Genomic DNA, 18,998 nt, shown 5'->3' with positions numbered 1-18,998 from the left:
ACATAAAATCTATCATTCGTGGTGGTTATTACATAATATAAACAGTATGATTGGTGAGCACTGCATAATTTTGATAGAAAGCTACAGCTTACTTAAACCATATTTGTGATGTTTGTCTCTTCTTACCACCTGAAAGGGTTCTTGAAAGAACTCTTGCAAATTATTAAATAACATGTAATGTTGCCAGTCACAAAAGGGAAGAATATTTGCATTTTTGTTACAGTTCCCTTATAGCTCCTATGTAAAGCAAACTGTGGAAAGTTAATGAAATTTAGAAATATATGGAGCAAAGTTGAAAGCTTTAATTCCAATAACTGATTCTTTTGAATGGGCATAATGAAATACAAAATGTCTCAAGATTAGCTGTTATTTTGTTACCTCCATGTATATGTAATTTTAAATTCCATTTAGTACATATTTCTTAGATGTCACTTAAATAGCTCATAAGAAGGGGGAAATATATACAAAAATATGTAATATCTCCAGATGAGTTTTTATGTGCTTTATTAAATCTTCGATTAATTTATTTATTATTTGATTATATTTATTAAATAAATAAAATTTCTGATCCTTACCTTGAACTTAAAAAGCAAAATAAAGGCTGCTGCCAAATTAAAAAGGAATATGTTAGGGGAAAACTATTCTAAAAGTTTTTTTAAGATTATTGTTAATCATATGAGCTGTTCTTTTGCTTATTAAAGTACATCTAAAAACTGAGTTCCTTAAGCTTAATTTTTCACTGTAGTAACTGGTGCTTTCTGAACATGACTAAAACATGCCAATGTATATGCATTTCACTGATTTAACTCTTTTCACTACTCCTTCTAGATAAATTCTGATCTCCAGCCTTTTATTAAAGAAAAGACCAGTGACTCCTTGACTTTTAATCTAAACTCAGCTCCTGTAGTCTTACATCAGGAGTTTCTTGGAAGAGACTTGTGGATTAAGCAGATCAGAGAGGTAAAATGAAATTACTCTTATTTTAGGTACCAATAGTATTTGGTTGATTTTAAAACATAGCTCATATTTTATGATGATCTAAGACTAATCAGCTGTATGGAGCATATAGATCAGTCATATAAGAGCTTATTCATATAACAGATAAAATTCTTAATTTATAATATACATTTTTGAGAGGTAAATGTTAGTTAAAAGTTAGAGACTGCAGTACTGTGTTTTCTTATTATCTGAATTCATAGAATACTGCAATACAAAATCTGTGCCTGTGGTGAATACTAATTAACTCAGATGATTTTTTTTTCTAAAGGCTTTCAAAAATTGGGCTATGGTAATAGCACCACCCTTTAACTGATGGCAATTTCCCATATGTAGACTCTAGCACAAGCTGCAAAATTCCAGGAGTTCTGCCTGTCACTTCATTGGGTTATTTTAAAACAAACTTGGATCCTGAATACTCAAGTTCTGAGGCATTATCAAAGGAAAAAAAAAGTATGGTTAAGTAGGAGGGGTAAAGGGACTTGGGTGAATTTTCTACTTTTTTGTGGGGGAAGGAAGGTATGGAAGATGAGAGGGAGCTTTTTTGGGTTTTTCTTAAATCCAGAAACTTTTTTGGGTTTTTTAAAATCCAGGTACAAAAAGTTCTTTCCTTTTTATCCAAAACTTCATGGAATTTATTTAATTTGGTGGTTCTAATTGATTGGGTTAATCTGAGACTGGACATGGGAAAGCAGGCACAGCTGAGGCGGACAGAGGTAGATGGCACACTTCAAGTAGAAAGAGCCTAAGATATCTGCTTTTGGAAAGATAAGATTTTCCCTCTCCAACCACTCCTCCCTAATAGATCTCAAAATACTTACAGCCAGCTTAAAATCTGTTATATTCACCAGGTAGAAAATGAGAGGATTCCTTTCTGGGGAAACTGTCAAACCCAGAGGAAAAGCCCTGCAGATGTGGACTTTTGGGGCTCCCTCAGTAAACATGCCGTAACCCTGGCCAGCCGCCTTACAGTGAGTTCCACCAGTTGACAAGCCTCAGAGTATCCAAGGGCACAGAATATCCAACTGAAGTAGAATAGCTAATAAAGGACCACTGGGCATTTGAGAGCAGCCTCTGCTGTGAAAGAACAAGTCAAAATCAAACTGATTAAAAAAAAAAAAAAAAGGAGGGAACTTAGAGGAAACAGAGGCAGTGCAAGGGGGAAAAAAGACATTTCCAAATATACTACAATCAATATATTCAGTGAGATAAGATATTAAATCCATGAAATAAGAACAGGTGATATGTAAAAAAGGACAATTCAAGAATAAGAAATCAGAATTATAAAGTATAAAAATATGAAAGCAGAATTTTTAAAAAAATCAGAAGAAGGGGCTTCCCTGGTGGTGCAGTGGTTAAGAATCCGCTTGCCAATGCAGGGAACACAGGTTCGAACCCTGGACCAGGAAGATCACACATGCTGCAGAGCAACAAAGCCTGTGCGCCACAACTGCTGAGCCTGTGCTCTAGAGCCCGTGTGCCACAACTACTGAAGTCCACGCACCTAGAGCCCGTGCTCCACAACAAGAGAAGCCACCACAGTGAGAAGCCCGTGCACCGCAACAAAGAGTAGCCCACCGCTCACCGCAACTAGAGGAAGCCCTCGCGCAGCAATGAAGACCCGAGACAGCGAAAAATAAATAAATACAATAAATTTATTTTTTAAAAAAATCAGAAGAAGAATAGAAGATATTAAAAGAATCTCCCAGAAAATTGACTAAAAAGACAATAGAAAATAGAAAAGATAAGAAAATTAGAGGACCAATTTGAGAGATCTTATATCTATTATGAGTCCCAGAAAGAGACTTAATGAAAATGCAGGTGTAAAATTAATAAAGAATTAAAAGAAAAGAAAAATTCTAAGAAATGAAGGACCTGAAGGTGTCTCCAAATTGAAATGGCACCCTTTAAATTGTGAATTTTAAAAGACCCACACCAAGTGACATCATTATCAAATTTTGAAACAATGGGGATAAAGAAGAGATCTTAATACTTCCAGAAAGAAAAACCTACGTACAAAGGGTCAAGAATCAGAATTGTCTTAGTAGTGACACTGAAAGCTTCAAGACAATGAAGTAATAACTTCAACATTCAGAGAGAAATTGTTTCCAACTTAGAATTTTATGCCAGTCAATACTATCAAGTGTGATGTTAAAGACAATTAAAGCATAAATAAAGTCTCAAAAAACTTACCTCCTAAGCATCTTTTTTTAGGGAGCTGGTGATGTATTCTATCAAGGGAATAACCAAGAAAGAAAAAGATGTGGAATTTAGGAACTAGGGCATCAGACATAGGTGTGAGATGATGGGAATTCCCAGGACAATGTGAAGGGAAGAATAATAAACAACAACAAGAATGCCAACAATAAGAGCACTTACTTTGTGCCAGCCACTGTTCTAATGAGAAACCTGAAGCAGAGAGAGATTAACTTGAGCACAGTCACACAGCACTGGTAAGTGGTGGAGCCAGGATGCAAACCCAGGCAGCCTGGCTACAAGGCCCACATCTGTAAGTACAATAACATGCTACATTGTCTCTCACCCATGCAAGTCCTAGGCTGATGGCTCTGCATCCAGGCTCGACTGGGACAAGAGGACAGAGATCTCCAGAAGTAATATCTCCAAGGAAACAATGGAACTGATGATCCCCTAATGTACTTGGCCATGTTGAGAATTTAGGGACAAATTAATAACAGGAACATAGAAAACTAAGAGTACCAGTTACCACTGCTGCATGACAAATTACCCCAAAACTTAGCTGCTTAAAATAACCATTTTATTATGTTCATGGATTCTGTGGGTCAGGGATTTGGACAATGCACCGAAGGGATGACTGCTCCATGATGTCTGGGGCCTCAGCTGGAAAGAACCAGAGGCTAGAGGTGATTCAGTGATGCTGGGGACTGGGATCATTTGGAGTCTCCACTCACACCTGGCACCTAGGCTGGACTGTCAAGAAAACCAGGCTTCTAAACAATCAGAGTATTCACACATGGCTCCTCCACTTGGCTTGGCTTCCTCACAGCATGGCAGCCTCAGAGTAGTCAGACTTCTTTCTTGCCAACTCAGAACTCCAAACACAAGTGTTCCTTCCAGCAAACAAGGCAGAGGCTGCATCTTCTTTTATGACCAGACTCTGAAATCACCCGCCATTTTCATGGTCTCCTATCAAAATAGTCACAAGCCCACCCAGAATCAAGGGGAGGGGCTGTATACCTCACCTATCACTGGGAACAATTTCAAAGAATTTGGGGCCCACGTTTTTAAACAGCCACATTAAACATATGATATGAAATGAGGCAGTTCTTAGCTGTAGTGAATAAATTCTTAATGTATAAGAAACAAAATGTAATCACAATACTTTACATGGCTTAGAGGATAATATTTATATAGCATAAAAATGTAAATACCAGGGCTTCCCTGGTGGTGCAGTGGTTGAGAGTCCGTCTGCCGATGCAGGGGACGCGGGTTCGTGCCCTGGTCCGAGAAGATCCCACATGCCACAGAGCGGCTGGGCCCGTGAGCCATGGCCACTGAGCCTGCGCGTCCAGAGCCTGTGCTCTGCAACACGAGAGGCCACAACAGTGAGAAGCCCGTGTACCGCAAAAAAAAAAAAAAAAAAAAAAAGTAAATACCAAATACTGATTTAAACCAAAAAGTATAATATCACTGGGGAGAGCGTAGGGGAAAGGAATGTTTTTGGTCATGTAAGAAATGTAATTATTCCTTTTATCATAGGATCAATAGATAATGTCTTAAAATTTAAAAATCAAGAAAACAGTATTTGAAGATAAACAGAAGAAACAGCTAAAGAGAGGGAAATGAGACAGACAAAGTCTGGAGAGTGCTAGGATATTTTGTTAGAAGTCTTTTGTTATTAGACTCTTTAAATATTATACATAATTTAAACCTTTGATATACATTTTGGTTGAAAAGAACCAGCTAAATATGTTAAATGAAAGCTATCAAGTCTCTGTTGGCTATTCACATATATACATATATATATATACATATATATGTGTGTGTGTGTGTGTGTGTGTGTGTATATATATGAGCAGCATAGATATGAATTTTAAATAAGCTTCACAGAAAAGGAACATATTTAACTCTTAGTGTCTTTGCAAGCATGCAAAGTTGTAAATATAGACTACATGAGAGTCCAGGATTTCCTAAACAACTGGTGAAATATTCCCAAATCATTATCTTCAATTTGATTTTCAGTTCAAAGAGATATCCTTTCCAAATAGCCTATGCCTTAGGCATTATCTCCAGTAAATTAAATAGATCTTGTCCAGAGGTCAGTAAACTCTGCCAAGATGACACCCATGAGCAGATAAGGTTACATCCTCCAACCTAGGTCCCCTGTGATCATCTCTAAATCCTCATCCTTCAGGAAGAACTGGCAGTTTATTGCCCACCTCTCAAGGCCCCACCAGACTGCTGTGATTTGCTCCGTGGACTTTGGGCCCTTCTCCTTATATGTACATGTCTGAGTCATGAACAGGGTCACAGAAGAGAAGGTGAATTCGTCTGAAGCAAATAAGAAATTTAAGAAATCAGTTTCTGTCATGCAGGGGGCAACATTTTTCAGATTAAAGACTCCTTACTTGAGTTTATTTTAATTTTCTAAATTTTATTCATGTTTATATAAAGCTCTCTATAATAATGATCTTGTTCTGTGAACACCGCCTAGTCAGAGTTAGGGAATACAATTTGCATAACACTTGAGAGGGACTTTCTATCCTGAATCTCAAGGAGACTGCTTATTAATCCTGAAATTAGTTCTAGTGCTCTCTTTCCAACTTTCTGTGATATTTTTCTCCTCTGCATTTTTGTAAACCTTTCTTCTCCCAGGTTTTGAATTTTATTGTAAGATCCTTAAGGATCATAGTGAATTTACCTTTGAATTACCAATAGTCCTGTATAGTAACTTACTTGGAATAGTCACCTAATTAGTATTTGTCAGAAAGTGTGTGTGGTGTGGTCTTTGGGGGACAAAACTGGTGGCAACCTGTTTTGTTAAATAGAAAGAATCAAGTTGGTATAGCAGAAATGGTCCATAGAGGACCAGGATTTGGAAGACCTGGATTCCAGTTTGGGCTCTGCTAGCATCTGTTTACCTTGGTCACATTCTTTAACATCCTTTTTATTATTTTTTTTGCAAAATGATGGCATTGAACTAGATCCTTTCTAAGGTCCCTTTCAGCTCTCAAATAAATCTAAGAAATTTCTTTAAATAATCTCTTAGGCAAGAGATGCATTATAAGAAAATATCTTTATTAGAAGCTAAATACTGTCTTTGACACTTAGAAATAGAAAAGTCTTGCTCTCAATGACGGAAGACAACTATGATTTGTTATTATCACATGTAAAATTATAGACAGGTTTGTGTCCCATCTACCCTTTTGATTTCCTGCTTAGGGAGAGTGAGAATTAATGACCAGAAAGGAAGGGAAGAGGGGATCACATACCCTTAGCGCCCATTCAACATCACTGCGAAGCCAAGAAGCACAGCGCCTCTGGAATTTTTCATATCAGGCCCTGCTACCCCCTCCAACTTCCCCATCCTCCCCAAATCTTAAGATCGGACAGCTCTCTTGCATCGCACCCTCAGGTGTACACACACTATGCACTTTCGTAAGAGGCAGTTTACAGCACCAGGCGAGACCAGAAACAGATGAAAAATATTTGTTAAGCAATGTCTCCATACTAAATTCTACAGATCCCTTCCTACCTTAATTTTAAATTTAAATTTGTAGCTGCTGAAAAATAATGATCAGGTTAAAAATACTGATAGTGAATGGGTGATTCACCCTAGGGAGGTGAAGTCATTACTCAGCTATCATTTTGATTCCTAATAAAAGAAGGTAGAATCCTTCAGAGAACCACAGAGCTCTGACTCTCTCAGGGAGTCCAGGGGCTATTGCAGGTCAGCAAACTTTATTTTTAATGATCCTTCTAGTTTTCTGCTGCCATTGTAAGTCACCTGAAGAAATAAGAATTATGATTATTTTTTTCTTGGCTATTTCTGAAAGTATTGAAATGTCACTTAGGCTTGTGACATTCTGACACTGTCATAACCATCCATAAAATACCTTAAGTGAACTACATATTACCAGTGCTAAACTATAACTCAGTTGTTCCTAGATATCCTACTTTTACTTCTTATTCAAAGAGTGAAACAAAAATTGCTAGGCAAGGCTGATGTGCATGAATATAACACATATATATTCTTAAACAAAAGAGAAAGTGCACATTCAGAGAGTCCTCATTAATGCCACATGATACTTTTCTAATTATTTAAGTTATTTCAGTTGTATCAAAAGGAATAATACTGACAACATCCTCTACCATAGAGGGTGTAGAGTGTGGGCATTTGAAAGGACTCTATATGAGACCACAAAGACAAAAAATGGCTCTAAATATCTCCTAAGTTAAAATATTTCTTAAGGTTTTATGAGCACTTAAGGAAACAAAGTGCTTGACTGTAGGAGATACAGCAGTAAATTGCCTGACGGTTGTCTTGGCCTTGTTAAGAGAAGCACACAAATATAAGGAATACTGTAATTGATGCCAGTGGGGCAGCTCAGAGGAAAAAGAGTTTGAATCCAGTTGGAAAAGTCAAGAAAGGGTTTGTGAAGTAAGTGATATCTGAGATAGTCCTTGAAGAAGATCTTGACAACAAAGATGGGAATAAGGGCTTCCTACACAACAGAAACCATGAAAAAGGGCTGCAGATGGGCAAGCATGCAGTGTGTTCAAAGAAAAAAGCAGTATTATAATTTGGATGGAAGGTGAAAAATATGGAGCAGTATAGGGATAGATGAAGAATTGCCAAAATAGTACATAATGACTATACTTAAAGACTTTGGTTCAAACAAAAACATGTATAGCAATATTTACAAAAGCCAAAAAGTGGAAATGACCCAGTGTCCATCAAATGATGAATGGATAAACAAAATATGGTATATCCATGCAATGGATTATTATCCAGCCATAAAAAGGAATGAAGTATTGATACATGTTACAACGTGACAAAAATGTTCTGGAACTAGATAGTGGTGATGGTTGCACAGCATTGTGAATGTATTAGATGTCACTGAGTAACATAAATTTACATTTATGTTATGTGAATTTTACCTCAATCAAAAAAAAAAGGATTTTGGGATGTTTGTCTTTAGAAAATGAACTTGATTCAGAAGTCATGGAGCAGAAATTGAAGTTTCTGAGCCAAGTATTGTCAAGGTTTGAAATGTGTTTTAGAGGGGTATATCTAACTACGTTATATAGAATCAGAAGAACAAGGAGATACTATAGAAAAGGAGATCAGTCAGGAGGTTGTGGGGAATCTGTTGATAAGTGCAGGGGGAAAGTCCTAATCAGAGTATTGGCCATGAGAATGGGAAGGTAAGGAGGTTAGGTATAAAATTCCCTTCAGAGAGAAAATATATAGGACCTGAAAACTGATATGATAGGGAGAACCTGGCAGATGTCTACTGGGGAGGGGTGATCAGAGGCCAAAACAAGGATTTTGAACTTGGATAACAGAAAGAATTGTGCCATAAATAAAAACAGGAAAATGAAGTGGGAACATTGGTATAAGTTTGGTTTTTGACATGGTGGCTTGAGTTACACCGTCAGGGTTGGTGGACATCACCTTGGGACCTGGCCACAGGAGGAAACAGCTCAGTTCTCCTGTCAGCCTCATTTCCTTGCTCGTGGCTTTCCGAGATCTGGGTAGGTTTTTTTTTCTTAGTCAAACTGTAATTTTATATTTCACATCTCTTCCGGATTCCAAGAGTGCATAGTAAGGAAAATGGATTATAAGCAATAACAAGACTTCTGCTTGAGGGAAAAAAACGGGGCTGGAGGAATCAGACTCCCTGACTTCAGACTATACTACAAAGCTACAGTAATCAAGACAATATGGTACTGGCACAAAAACAGAAATATACATCAATGGAACAGGATAGAAGGCCCAGAGATAAACCCACGCACCTTTGGTCACCTTATTTTTGATAAAGGAGGCAAGAATATACAATGGAGAAGAGACAGCCTGTTTAATAAGTGGTACTGGGAAAACTGGACAGCTACATGTAAAAGAATGAAATTGGGCTTCCCTGGTGGTGCAGTGGTTGAGAGTCCACCTGCCGATGCAGGGGACACGGGTTCGTGCCCCGGTCCGGGAGGATCCCACATGCCGCGGAGCGGCTGGGCCCATGAGCCATGGCCGCTGAGCCTGCGCGTCCGGAGCCTGTGCTCCACAGCGGGAGAGGCCACAGCAGTGAGAGGCCCGTGTACCGCAAAAAAAAAAAAAAAAAGAATGAAATTAGAACACTCCCTAACACCATACACAAAAATAAACTCAAAATGAATTAGAGACCTAAATGTAAGACCAGACAACTATAAAACTCTTAGAGGAAAACATAGGAAGAACACTCTTTGACATATATCACAGCAAGATCTTTTTTGATCCACCTCCTAGAGTAATGGAAATGAAAATAAACAAATGGGACCTAATGAAGCTTAAAATCTTTTGCAAAGCAAAGGAAACTATAAACAAGATGAAAAGACAACCCTCAGAATGGGAGAAAATATTTGCAGATGAATCAATGGACAAGGGATTAATCTCCAAAATATATAAACAGCTCATGCAGCTCAATATCAAAAAAACAAACAACCCAATCCAAAAATGGGCAGAAGACCTAAATAGACATTTCTCCAAAGAAGACATACAGATGGCCAAGAAACACATGAAAAGCTGCTCAACATCACTAATTATTAGAGAAATGCAAATCAAAACTACAATGAGGTATCACCTCACACCAGTTAAAATGGGCATCATCAGAAAATCTACAAACAACAAATGCTGGAGAGGGTGTGGAGAAAAGGGAACCCTCTTGCACTGTTGGTGGGAATGTAAATTAATACAGCCACTATGGAGAACAGTATGGAGATTCCTTAAAAAACTAAAAATAGAATTACCATATGACCCAGCAATCCCCACTACTGGGCATGTACCCAGAGAAAACCACAATTCAAAAAGACACATGCACCCCAATGTTCATTGCAGCACTATTTACAATAGCCAAGTCATGGAAGCAACCCAAATGCCCATCAATAGACGAATGGATAAAGAAGATGTGATACGTATATACAATGGAATATTACTCAGCCATAAAAAGGAACAAAATTGGGTCATTTGTAGAGACATGGATGGATCTAGAGACTGTCATACAGAGTGAAGTAAGTTTAGAAAGAGAAATACAAATATCATATATTAACACATATATGTGGAACCTAGAAAAATGGTACAGATGAACTGGTTTGCAGGGCAGAAATAGAGACACAGATGTAGAGAACAAATGTATGGACACCAAGGGGGGAAAGTGGCGGGGGAGGGTGGTGGTGGTGGGATGAATTGGGAGATTGAGACTGACATATATACACTAATATGTATAAAATAGATAACTAATAAGAACCTGCTGTACAAAAAAATAAAATTCAAAAAAAAAAGAAAAGTGATAACAGGACTTCTGAACAGAGAGAGATTTATCATGTAAATAATAAAAGCCCCCTCCCCTTTTTTTAATGGGTTACCATAGCCTTCTGCATCTGTTTCTTCCTCTTCTCACATCAAACCAAAGGAAGAGAATATGAGAAAGTTAATTCCATGGAGATTGAAATTTGCCTCCAAAACTTAGCTTTCCCCGGTGAAGGAGATGGTAAAATCAGGTACCCAAGTTCTGAAGGGTGTTCACTTCCTTGCAGATGCCTTCTGTGCTCTCTTATTAGTAGGTAAGAATGGTCAAGATAGCAAAGAAAAGGCTTGCCCTGTTCCTTTATATTCTGACACCTTTCCAGCTCCGTAACTGGAGAGCCCAGCAAGGATTGCTTCTCCTCCCAAACCAAACTCAGCTAGCTGGCTACTTCAACTTGGGGGCTAGCAGATCTAGTAGATATCTGATTTGTACCCTTTTAAAATCCTCATACACTATACCCAAACAATTCTGGGATGTGTCCTTTCTCCCTTCCTCTGTCCACCAACAAATCTTACATATATATACTAAACTCCACCTCTTAACACCAGTGCAAATGCAAAGAGAGTTTGTTTTCAGCAAGACCTGTTTTCTCTAAAGGAATTGATGATATTTCTTCCAGTACCAAGGCAGACCTTTAAAAATCATTATTTTTTTTAAATATCATTATTTTTGTAGCCACCAATATAATGTTTTACTCAAACAAGAGTCATTCGTGGATAATTGGTTAAAACAATTAGATGAATGGTTAGTAGAGAACTGAATATTCACAGGGACTCAAAGCACCCTACAGAGTACTTATTGAAGACAAAGGGAGGAAGTGAACAAACTTAGTCTCACCAGTAATGAGACAACTGATATTGTATGACTCCTGATGTAATGGAGAAGTGTACAGCATCATCTATGTAGGAGTCTTTTCAAAAATATTTTAACCTGAATCTAATCATGTGAAAACAATTAGACAAGTCCAGGAGAAGGGACATTCTGCGGGGCAACTGACATGGATTCTTTTTAAAAATGCCATATTATAAAAGAAAAGGTGGGGGTGTGGAGAATGTTGTAGATTAGAAGAGATTAAAAAGCCGTGACATCCAAAGGGAATGTGTTATTTTTAATTTGATCTTGGATTGGGATAAACATAACTCTAAAGGACGCTATTGGTTGGACCGGAAATTTTGAATAACATTATCTTAAATACTATAGTAAATGTTAAACTTGTTGGATGTGGTCATGGGTTTGTAGTTATGTAGGAGAACACCGTTGTTCTTAGGAAATAAATGCTGACATATTTAGGGATGAAATATCATTATGTCTATAATTTACTCTCATATAGTCAGCAAATGATCATCTAGAGAGAAAGCAAAGATGACAAAATATTAGCAACTAATTAATCTAGTCGGAGGGCAAATGGGTGTTCATTATGTTCTTTCAACTAAAAAATTGGAAGGAAAGATAGTTTTTCTTGAAGGTTGAAGAAGAGAATCTTATTTTTTAAATTGTTATTCTAAAATATAGCTGGTAGCATTGGGGAAGAATAACATGATAAGAAGAGATGATCAGTCTCTAGCAATTTCTACACTCCCTGCTGTGGAATATTAGTTTTCTGCTTTTAGAAAAAGGTTTTTCCATATCCAGTTTTCAAGTCCAGATAACCGTAGTTAGAAATTGGAAGCAGTTCATTTATGTCATCCAATCCTTCTTTGTTACCTGACTTATAAAAAAGCATTTGTTTCTTAAAGTAAAAGACCACATTATACATCCATTACTTACCAACAGAGAATCTATCTGCCTTTGGTCTGCGGAGACTGGTATATAAACCTTTGGAATTAATCCCTCTGTGCATCCTCTCAATCAGAGCACTGGCTTTGTTTGCTTTGGTGTAGAATATTGTTTTACAGCGCTCACTGTAGATGTCAGGAGGCCTTCAATGTCATGAGCACTGGCACACTAGCTTGTCTATTTTCACATTTTTTTAAGATAAAACAAGGTTCAAACCACACATTCTCTGTGAACTGCTAAAGACTGGGAAAAATTACTTTCTTTTCTTATGACCTGGATTGACAAGAAGCACACCTACAGGAGGCAAAAGATGAGTGAATCCCTTTTAAAGACCCAAGTAATGAAGCCCTCAGGGAATCGCCGTGTGTGGCAGAATTTACAGTGGTTTCTGGAGATGAACATTGTGGCAGGAAGAGGTTCAGGACTGCCGGCTATTGAAATACAGTCTGCATTTATTTTATATCAGCCTATTTTGGGCCCCAGTGAGGAAGTTATTTTAATATCTTGCTCTGCTAGAAATATACATGGCAAGTGGTAGATGTCAGAAAAAGAGGGTAAAGTTACAGCACTCCATTCTCCTTGAGACTTACGGAGTTTATATAGTTGTTCTCTTTGAAATTAACACTGATGCATACAGAGCATAAATTGAAAAGGATGTTAGACATAGTCCACACCAGTGATCCTCAGATAACTCAGAATTCAGGGCTAGAGTATTAAGGATCTGCATTTTTAATAGGCTACCCAGGTGATCCTGATACAGCCAGCCCAGCATTTGGGGATGCCTTTTCTGACCTAGTACTCTTACTTTACAGATAAGAAAATGAAGACCCACGTAAAAATTTAAAATTACTTGAGGTATTAACCTATTATGGACTAGAAACCATATTTTCTGGCTCCCAGCATATCCATTTCCTAGGAGGTCACAGTGCCTCTTAGAGTGGTCATAGTTAAGAGCTTAGGCTACCTGTTTCCCTCCGTAGCAGGGCCTACTTACCACCTGAGGCTTGCTGGAGTACATTTGAAATCTAGAAAAAGCATTTATCCATTTATTCATTCATTCACCAGATATTGGCCATCTACTATCTACAAGCACTGATCTAGACATGGAATACTGTTATGATCAGGAGAGAAAATGTCCATACTCTCATGGAGCTTAAGTTCTAGAGGGAGGTTGTATGTGAAAACAAGACTCTGCAACCCCCAGAGGAAGATTTTTATTTGTTCTGTTCCTGGCTGTGTCTCCAGTGCCTGAGCAATACCTAACACATAGTAGGTGCACAATGGACAATTACTGAGTGAATGAGCACCATCAGATGAAATAGAAACTATAGCCCCTCCCAAATTAACTTTTTTACAAAAAGAAATAGAATTTGGTCATGTTCAATGAGAAATATTACTTATGTAGGGGATTAAATCATTTACATTTGTTTCTAATTTGCTGTATTTTGTAAACTCTAAAAGCTTTTTGTGAAAAAATTATTATTTCAGAGTGTGTACTTTCAGGCTTGCGTCTGGCATACATAGATACTAACTCACATAGCAGCTGGAAATACATATTATATACCTATAAAGATCTAAATATTTTTTTTTTTTTTTTGCTGTACGCGGGCCTCTCACTGCTGTGGCCTCTCCCGTTGCGGAGCACAGGCTCCGGACACACAGGCTCCGCGGCCATGGCTCGCGGGCCCAGCCGCTCCGCGGCATGTGGGATCTTCCGGGATCGGGGCACGAACCCGTGTCCCCTGCATCGGCAGGCGGACTCTCAACCACTGCGCCACCAGGGAAGCCCAAGATCTAAATATTTATAGTATTTTGTTTTATAAAATAAATGATACTTTTATGTACAAGCTAAAGCAGTCAAGGGTGAAATGATTTCAAAGGACTGGAATGTTTGTTGTGATAAAATAAAAAGGACATTCAGGTGAGCAACATATCAACAGTTACAGCCTGTTCAGGTGGTAATGGCCACGGTAATCGTGCTGTCATTTTATGTAGGCTTCTAGTCTCAGCTTTCAAAACATTTAAGAGCTGATGTTGAACAAATAGGGATTTACATACATGGCGTTTCTTTGCCGTCATCCCCAGCAAAGTATATCTCCACTGGGTGAAAGGGGGTGTCCAAGCTAGTAATACAAAATAAAGTGAGAAGGTTTGAAAATAACTTGTGGTTCTGTAAAAATATTGAATCACTATATTGTACACCTGAAACTAAAATAATATTGTAAATCAACTATACTTCGATTTTTTAAAAAAGGAAAATAGCTTGTAACTGATTAAGCACAAGTACTTCAAAATAATAGAGTTCTCTAAGATGATTAGTTTATAAACAAGGTATGTGATGAGACTACTCTAGATGTCCTTATCTGTAAACAGCATTATAGTTACTATTACTACCTGAAAAAACTGAATTTTTTTTTTTCTGAGACAATTGGGGAAATGGCTCAATACGTCCAAAAGGAAAAGTCCACCTACATCATTGTAAATTATAGTTTCTCTGCACTTTACACTGCAACCCCAAGATATGAAAGGTACTCAACTTTCTAACTTTCAACAGATACCACTTTCAACACTTCGACCATGTCCTTTGTGTTAAACACTGTAAGGTGAGGATGTTGAAAGTACAAGAATGAAGAGGAGGTGGTTAGAACAGAAACAAGACTGAAAGTAGTGAGGAAATGGCAGATGTGTTTCAGGAATGAATTGTTTGACAGTAGGAATAATTCCACAGGGGTCCCAGTTTGTGCATCATTGGAAAAGTGCTGTGCCTGAGCAACCCATGCTGATCAGCAAGAGACAGGGAAAGGATAAACAATTGAAAAGGTGGAAAACTGGTGACCACAGGATCAGCCTCCATGTCAGATATCCCTTAACCTAAAATGAATTCGAGAGACAGCTGAGAGTTTGAGAACTTAAAGACTAAGCATATTGTGAAATGCTGCTGCTGAAATTTTGGTCACAAGCCATGGATTATTCATGAGATCAAGGCCAGTTCATATTTGCACAATATGAAAGTGAGTAGCTAGGTCATGAGTGCACAATGCAGATGTGCTCAGGGGCTCCACACTGCTCCTGCAGAAGTTATAGTGTGGGGAGAGAGATTTCAGTGTAGACAAAACTGTTTTATCTTGGGAAAAGATGTCCACAGACAAACAAACAAGTAAATATGAAATATCTGAGCAGAGAGAAGAATGAGCCTGGTTTTAAAATACCTGCAAGAACTGATTCTCATTCCTGTTGGTATATTGCATCTCAGGACTAATTCAAACCCTTCTTAGTTCACTGAAACTCCTAGATCCCAAAAACATCTTTGAAGAGCAGATTGAAAACCAAGAATTCTTTTTTATAGTATATTGGTTGCAGAGGCCTTTTGTTTCATTGAAAGTGTACAAGTCACAGTATTAACTGAGTCGTTTGTGATAGTGCCAACAGCTATACATGAGCAGTGTCTTATTAGAAGTTGCCTTTTATGAAAACAAGAAAAACAAAATGCAGGCATCTTTGGATAAATTTTTAAAAGATTATAAAGAAGCAAGAAGAGTCAGGACTAATGTTATAAAGATCTCATTTTCTCTCATGAAAGTAATCTACCCACATTTATTATCTGTATAGTGTCATTTTGGACTCAGGAACAAAATGGTCTCAAGACCTAACCTATTCATAAGTTGAAGGGCTCTTGCTCTGTGCAGCGGTGGCAGGAGAAGTTTTGTTCTGAAGTCCACAAAAAATGAGCTTACCTACCAGCAAATACTAACACATTGGTTGTCTCTATTATGTTCAGATTTGATACATAACACTTTTGAGTATATGTTTTCATTTTAAGTTGTTCTTTAATAACTAAAAATAATTTAAAATAAAATTTGACCTCATACAGGATGTCTCCTACCTCCAGCTTTCTTCCCTCTCCTCATCCCTGGTGACAGTGGGATGGAGGTGCGTGTCTTTTGGCATGATACAACATATTAAAAATTATGCCAAAGGAAGTGGAAGACTTGACCCCATAGATTACTCATTGTAGAGAAGGAAATATGTCATTACAGTGGAACCATCTGATAGTCACCACTTTAACCAAGTGATCAAATTTATAGCATTATTAAGAGTAGGACAGCCTGACATTTGGTGCCTCCCACATTGATGCAATATGAAGTATATAATATTCCATGTAAAATATTCTTGCCAAAAACGTTTAACCTAAACCTAAGCAAGCTTCTTCAGACCCAACTTTCAGTTTGTAAGCACACAGGGACAAGTTAAATGACACCATGAAGAAATAATATGACAAATCCAGAAAGAGACATTTTATACGACAGCTGCCCTGGTCTCCTCAAAAAGTCAGTTATTTTAAAAGTTAATGGGGCTTCCCTGGTGGCGCAGAGGTTGGGAGTCCGCCTGCCGATGCAGGGGACGCGGGTTCGTGCCCCGGTCTGGGAGGATCCCACGTGCCGCGGAGCGGCTGGGCCCGTGAGCTATGGCCGCTGAGCCTGCGCGTCCGGAGCCTGTGCTCCGCAACGGGAGAGGCCACAACAGTGAGAGGCCCACATACCACAAAAAAAAAAAAAAAAAAAAAAAAAAAAAAAAAAAGTTAATGATTTTTATTTTCATTTCTTAAAAAACGGGGAGGGGCTAGTCTAGATTTAAAAGGCGAAACAGAGACATAAAAACCAAGTGCAGTGTGTGAATCTTGATTAATTCTAGTTTGAGAAAAAAAGCTAAAATAAAATATATTCTTGGGACAGTGGGGGAAATTTGAACATGGGTTGTATGTCAGATGATATGGCATTATTGTTAGTTTTTTTAATTTGAAAGTGATCATGTATGAGATGTCCTATGCTTACAAGATGTGTGCTGAAGCACGAAGGGGTGAGAGGTCATGGTGTCTGCCACTGTCAAACCTAGAGTGTATATGTGTGCTTGTGGTACTGTTCTTACAACTCTTCAATATGCTTGAGAGTTTTATTTATATGTATACACATACATACATATATATATTTCACTATATACATATATAGAGACAGAGAAGGGGAGAGGTGAGGGGAGAGAGAGTTGACTTATTCTTTGAGAAGCAAAAGTTATAGAAATACTAAATGATTTTTAAAGAACTAATTAATTTCCCCCTCTTTTCTGTTTTAGGCTCAACGGAAAGGAAGATTAGACTATGCTAAGGTAGGTAGATATTGTACCTTCTACACAGTTTTATACATTTCACTTTGACGTTTGCTTTTTGTTTATATTTGAAAGGTCAAAAGAGAGTCATCACATTCAAAGCTGATTAGCAGGTAAAATAGGATTCATTTAATGATAAGCTTATTGACTGAATGCCTGCTCATTCCAGGCACTGTTAGGTGTTGGAAATACAAGAGTGAACCAGATCAACTCTTTCTTTCGTGACATTTACAAGCTAGTGGGGGAGATGGGTAACTAATAAACAACTAAATGGATGCATAATATAACGTCAAATGGTGGTAAGTGTTGTGAAGAAAAACTGGGTAAGCACCAACCATTGCTGAAAAAATGCCTTTGGACTATGGAAAACAGCTTTTAGCATCATCAGCTAATACCTGGGAAGCACCATTCAGGGCAGATTTGGATTTCTAAAGGCAGTATTTTTCATATCACCGGTGGGGCTTTTGAAAACATACATGCCTGGGTTACCACAGCATAATACCCTCTTCCACCAACATCAAAATCCACTGGTGGGCAGAGCAGGGCGGGGGCAGGATGGAAGGGTTTGAAAAAAAGCTCCACAGATAATTCTGACACACAGCCTTGTTCAAAAACTGCTGTGGGATTTCAGATTTCAGTGCACCAGTGCAAGCCTATGAACACACTTGGGTCACATTCTGTTTTCTCCTGAGGAACAAATGGAATATTTTAGCAGGTGTGTGGGATGCATACAGCTGCTTGGCTAAAGGAACATGCTAACCATCTGGTTTTTGCAACAGTCAAGAATAGCCAGAGTGTGAGCACACCTACATGCCAAAGACAAGGAGGAAGAAGTGGGACCTGTAAGGGCTCTGCTTGCAGTGGGACAACCGAAACCCTCAGTGATCTCTCCAGGGCTGATCCAGAACCTTTGCTCTCCTGACAGCCCTGAAGTGCACACCCCTGGCTCCATGCCTTTTCCTTGCCTGAAATGCAGGTCCTCCTTTTCTCTATCTCACAAACTTTTGCATTCTTCAAGAAAAATTAGATTAATAGGAGCACCTCTAAACTGAGGACTTCTATATCTGTCACTGTATCTTAGATGTCTACTTGAGCCTTATACCCAAATGGTCTCCCACAGGCAAAGAAGCTCAAAGTGTCTTAAACTGAACTCAGCATCTTCCCAACATCTCTGGTCCCTTTTTTTTTTAATAGACTTTTATTTTTCAGAGCAGTTTTAAGTTCACAGCAAAATTGAGCAAAAAAGTATAGAGAGTTTCCATTACCCCCCGACCCCACACAGGCACAGCCTTCCCCACTACCAGCATCGTGCTGCAGAGTGGTACCTTTGCTACAATCAGTGAACCTGCATTGATGCATCTTTATAACCCAAAGTCCATCGTTGACATTAGGGTCCAGTCTTAGTGTTTTATCTCTGGTCCTTGTTACTCATTCTGTCTCCTGATGTTGGCACCGTCATCCCACCAGTCAACCGTGTGAGAAACTTAGAAGTCACTCTCAAATGCTCTTACCCCCTCACCTCTA

General features: G+C 38.4%; 1 protein-coding gene across 1 annotated transcript in view; it reads left to right on the top strand.

Moving 5' to 3' along the window:
- The window catches only part of PDSS2 (decaprenyl diphosphate synthase subunit 2), a gene marked incomplete at both ends in the record, with an annotated part of 268,075 nt that overhangs the window by 224,668 nt on the left and 24,409 nt on the right, over positions 1 to 18,998 (top strand). Inside the window, 2 exons of the mRNA XM_079716464.1 lie at positions 829 to 960; positions 17,442 to 17,474. Of these exons, the coding sequence (XP_079572590.1) occupies positions 829 to 960; positions 17,442 to 17,474 (165 nt within the window). The remainder of the gene's footprint in view (positions 1 to 828; positions 961 to 17,441; positions 17,475 to 18,998) is intronic.

Source organism: Hyperoodon ampullatus (genome assembly GCF_949752795.1).
Source record: "Hyperoodon ampullatus genome assembly, chromosome: 12".
Lineage (NCBI taxonomy): Eukaryota > Metazoa > Chordata > Mammalia > Artiodactyla > Ziphiidae > Hyperoodon > Hyperoodon ampullatus.
The sequence above is the reverse complement of the archived record's forward strand: the minus strand, read 5'-3'. Positions and strand labels throughout refer to the sequence as shown.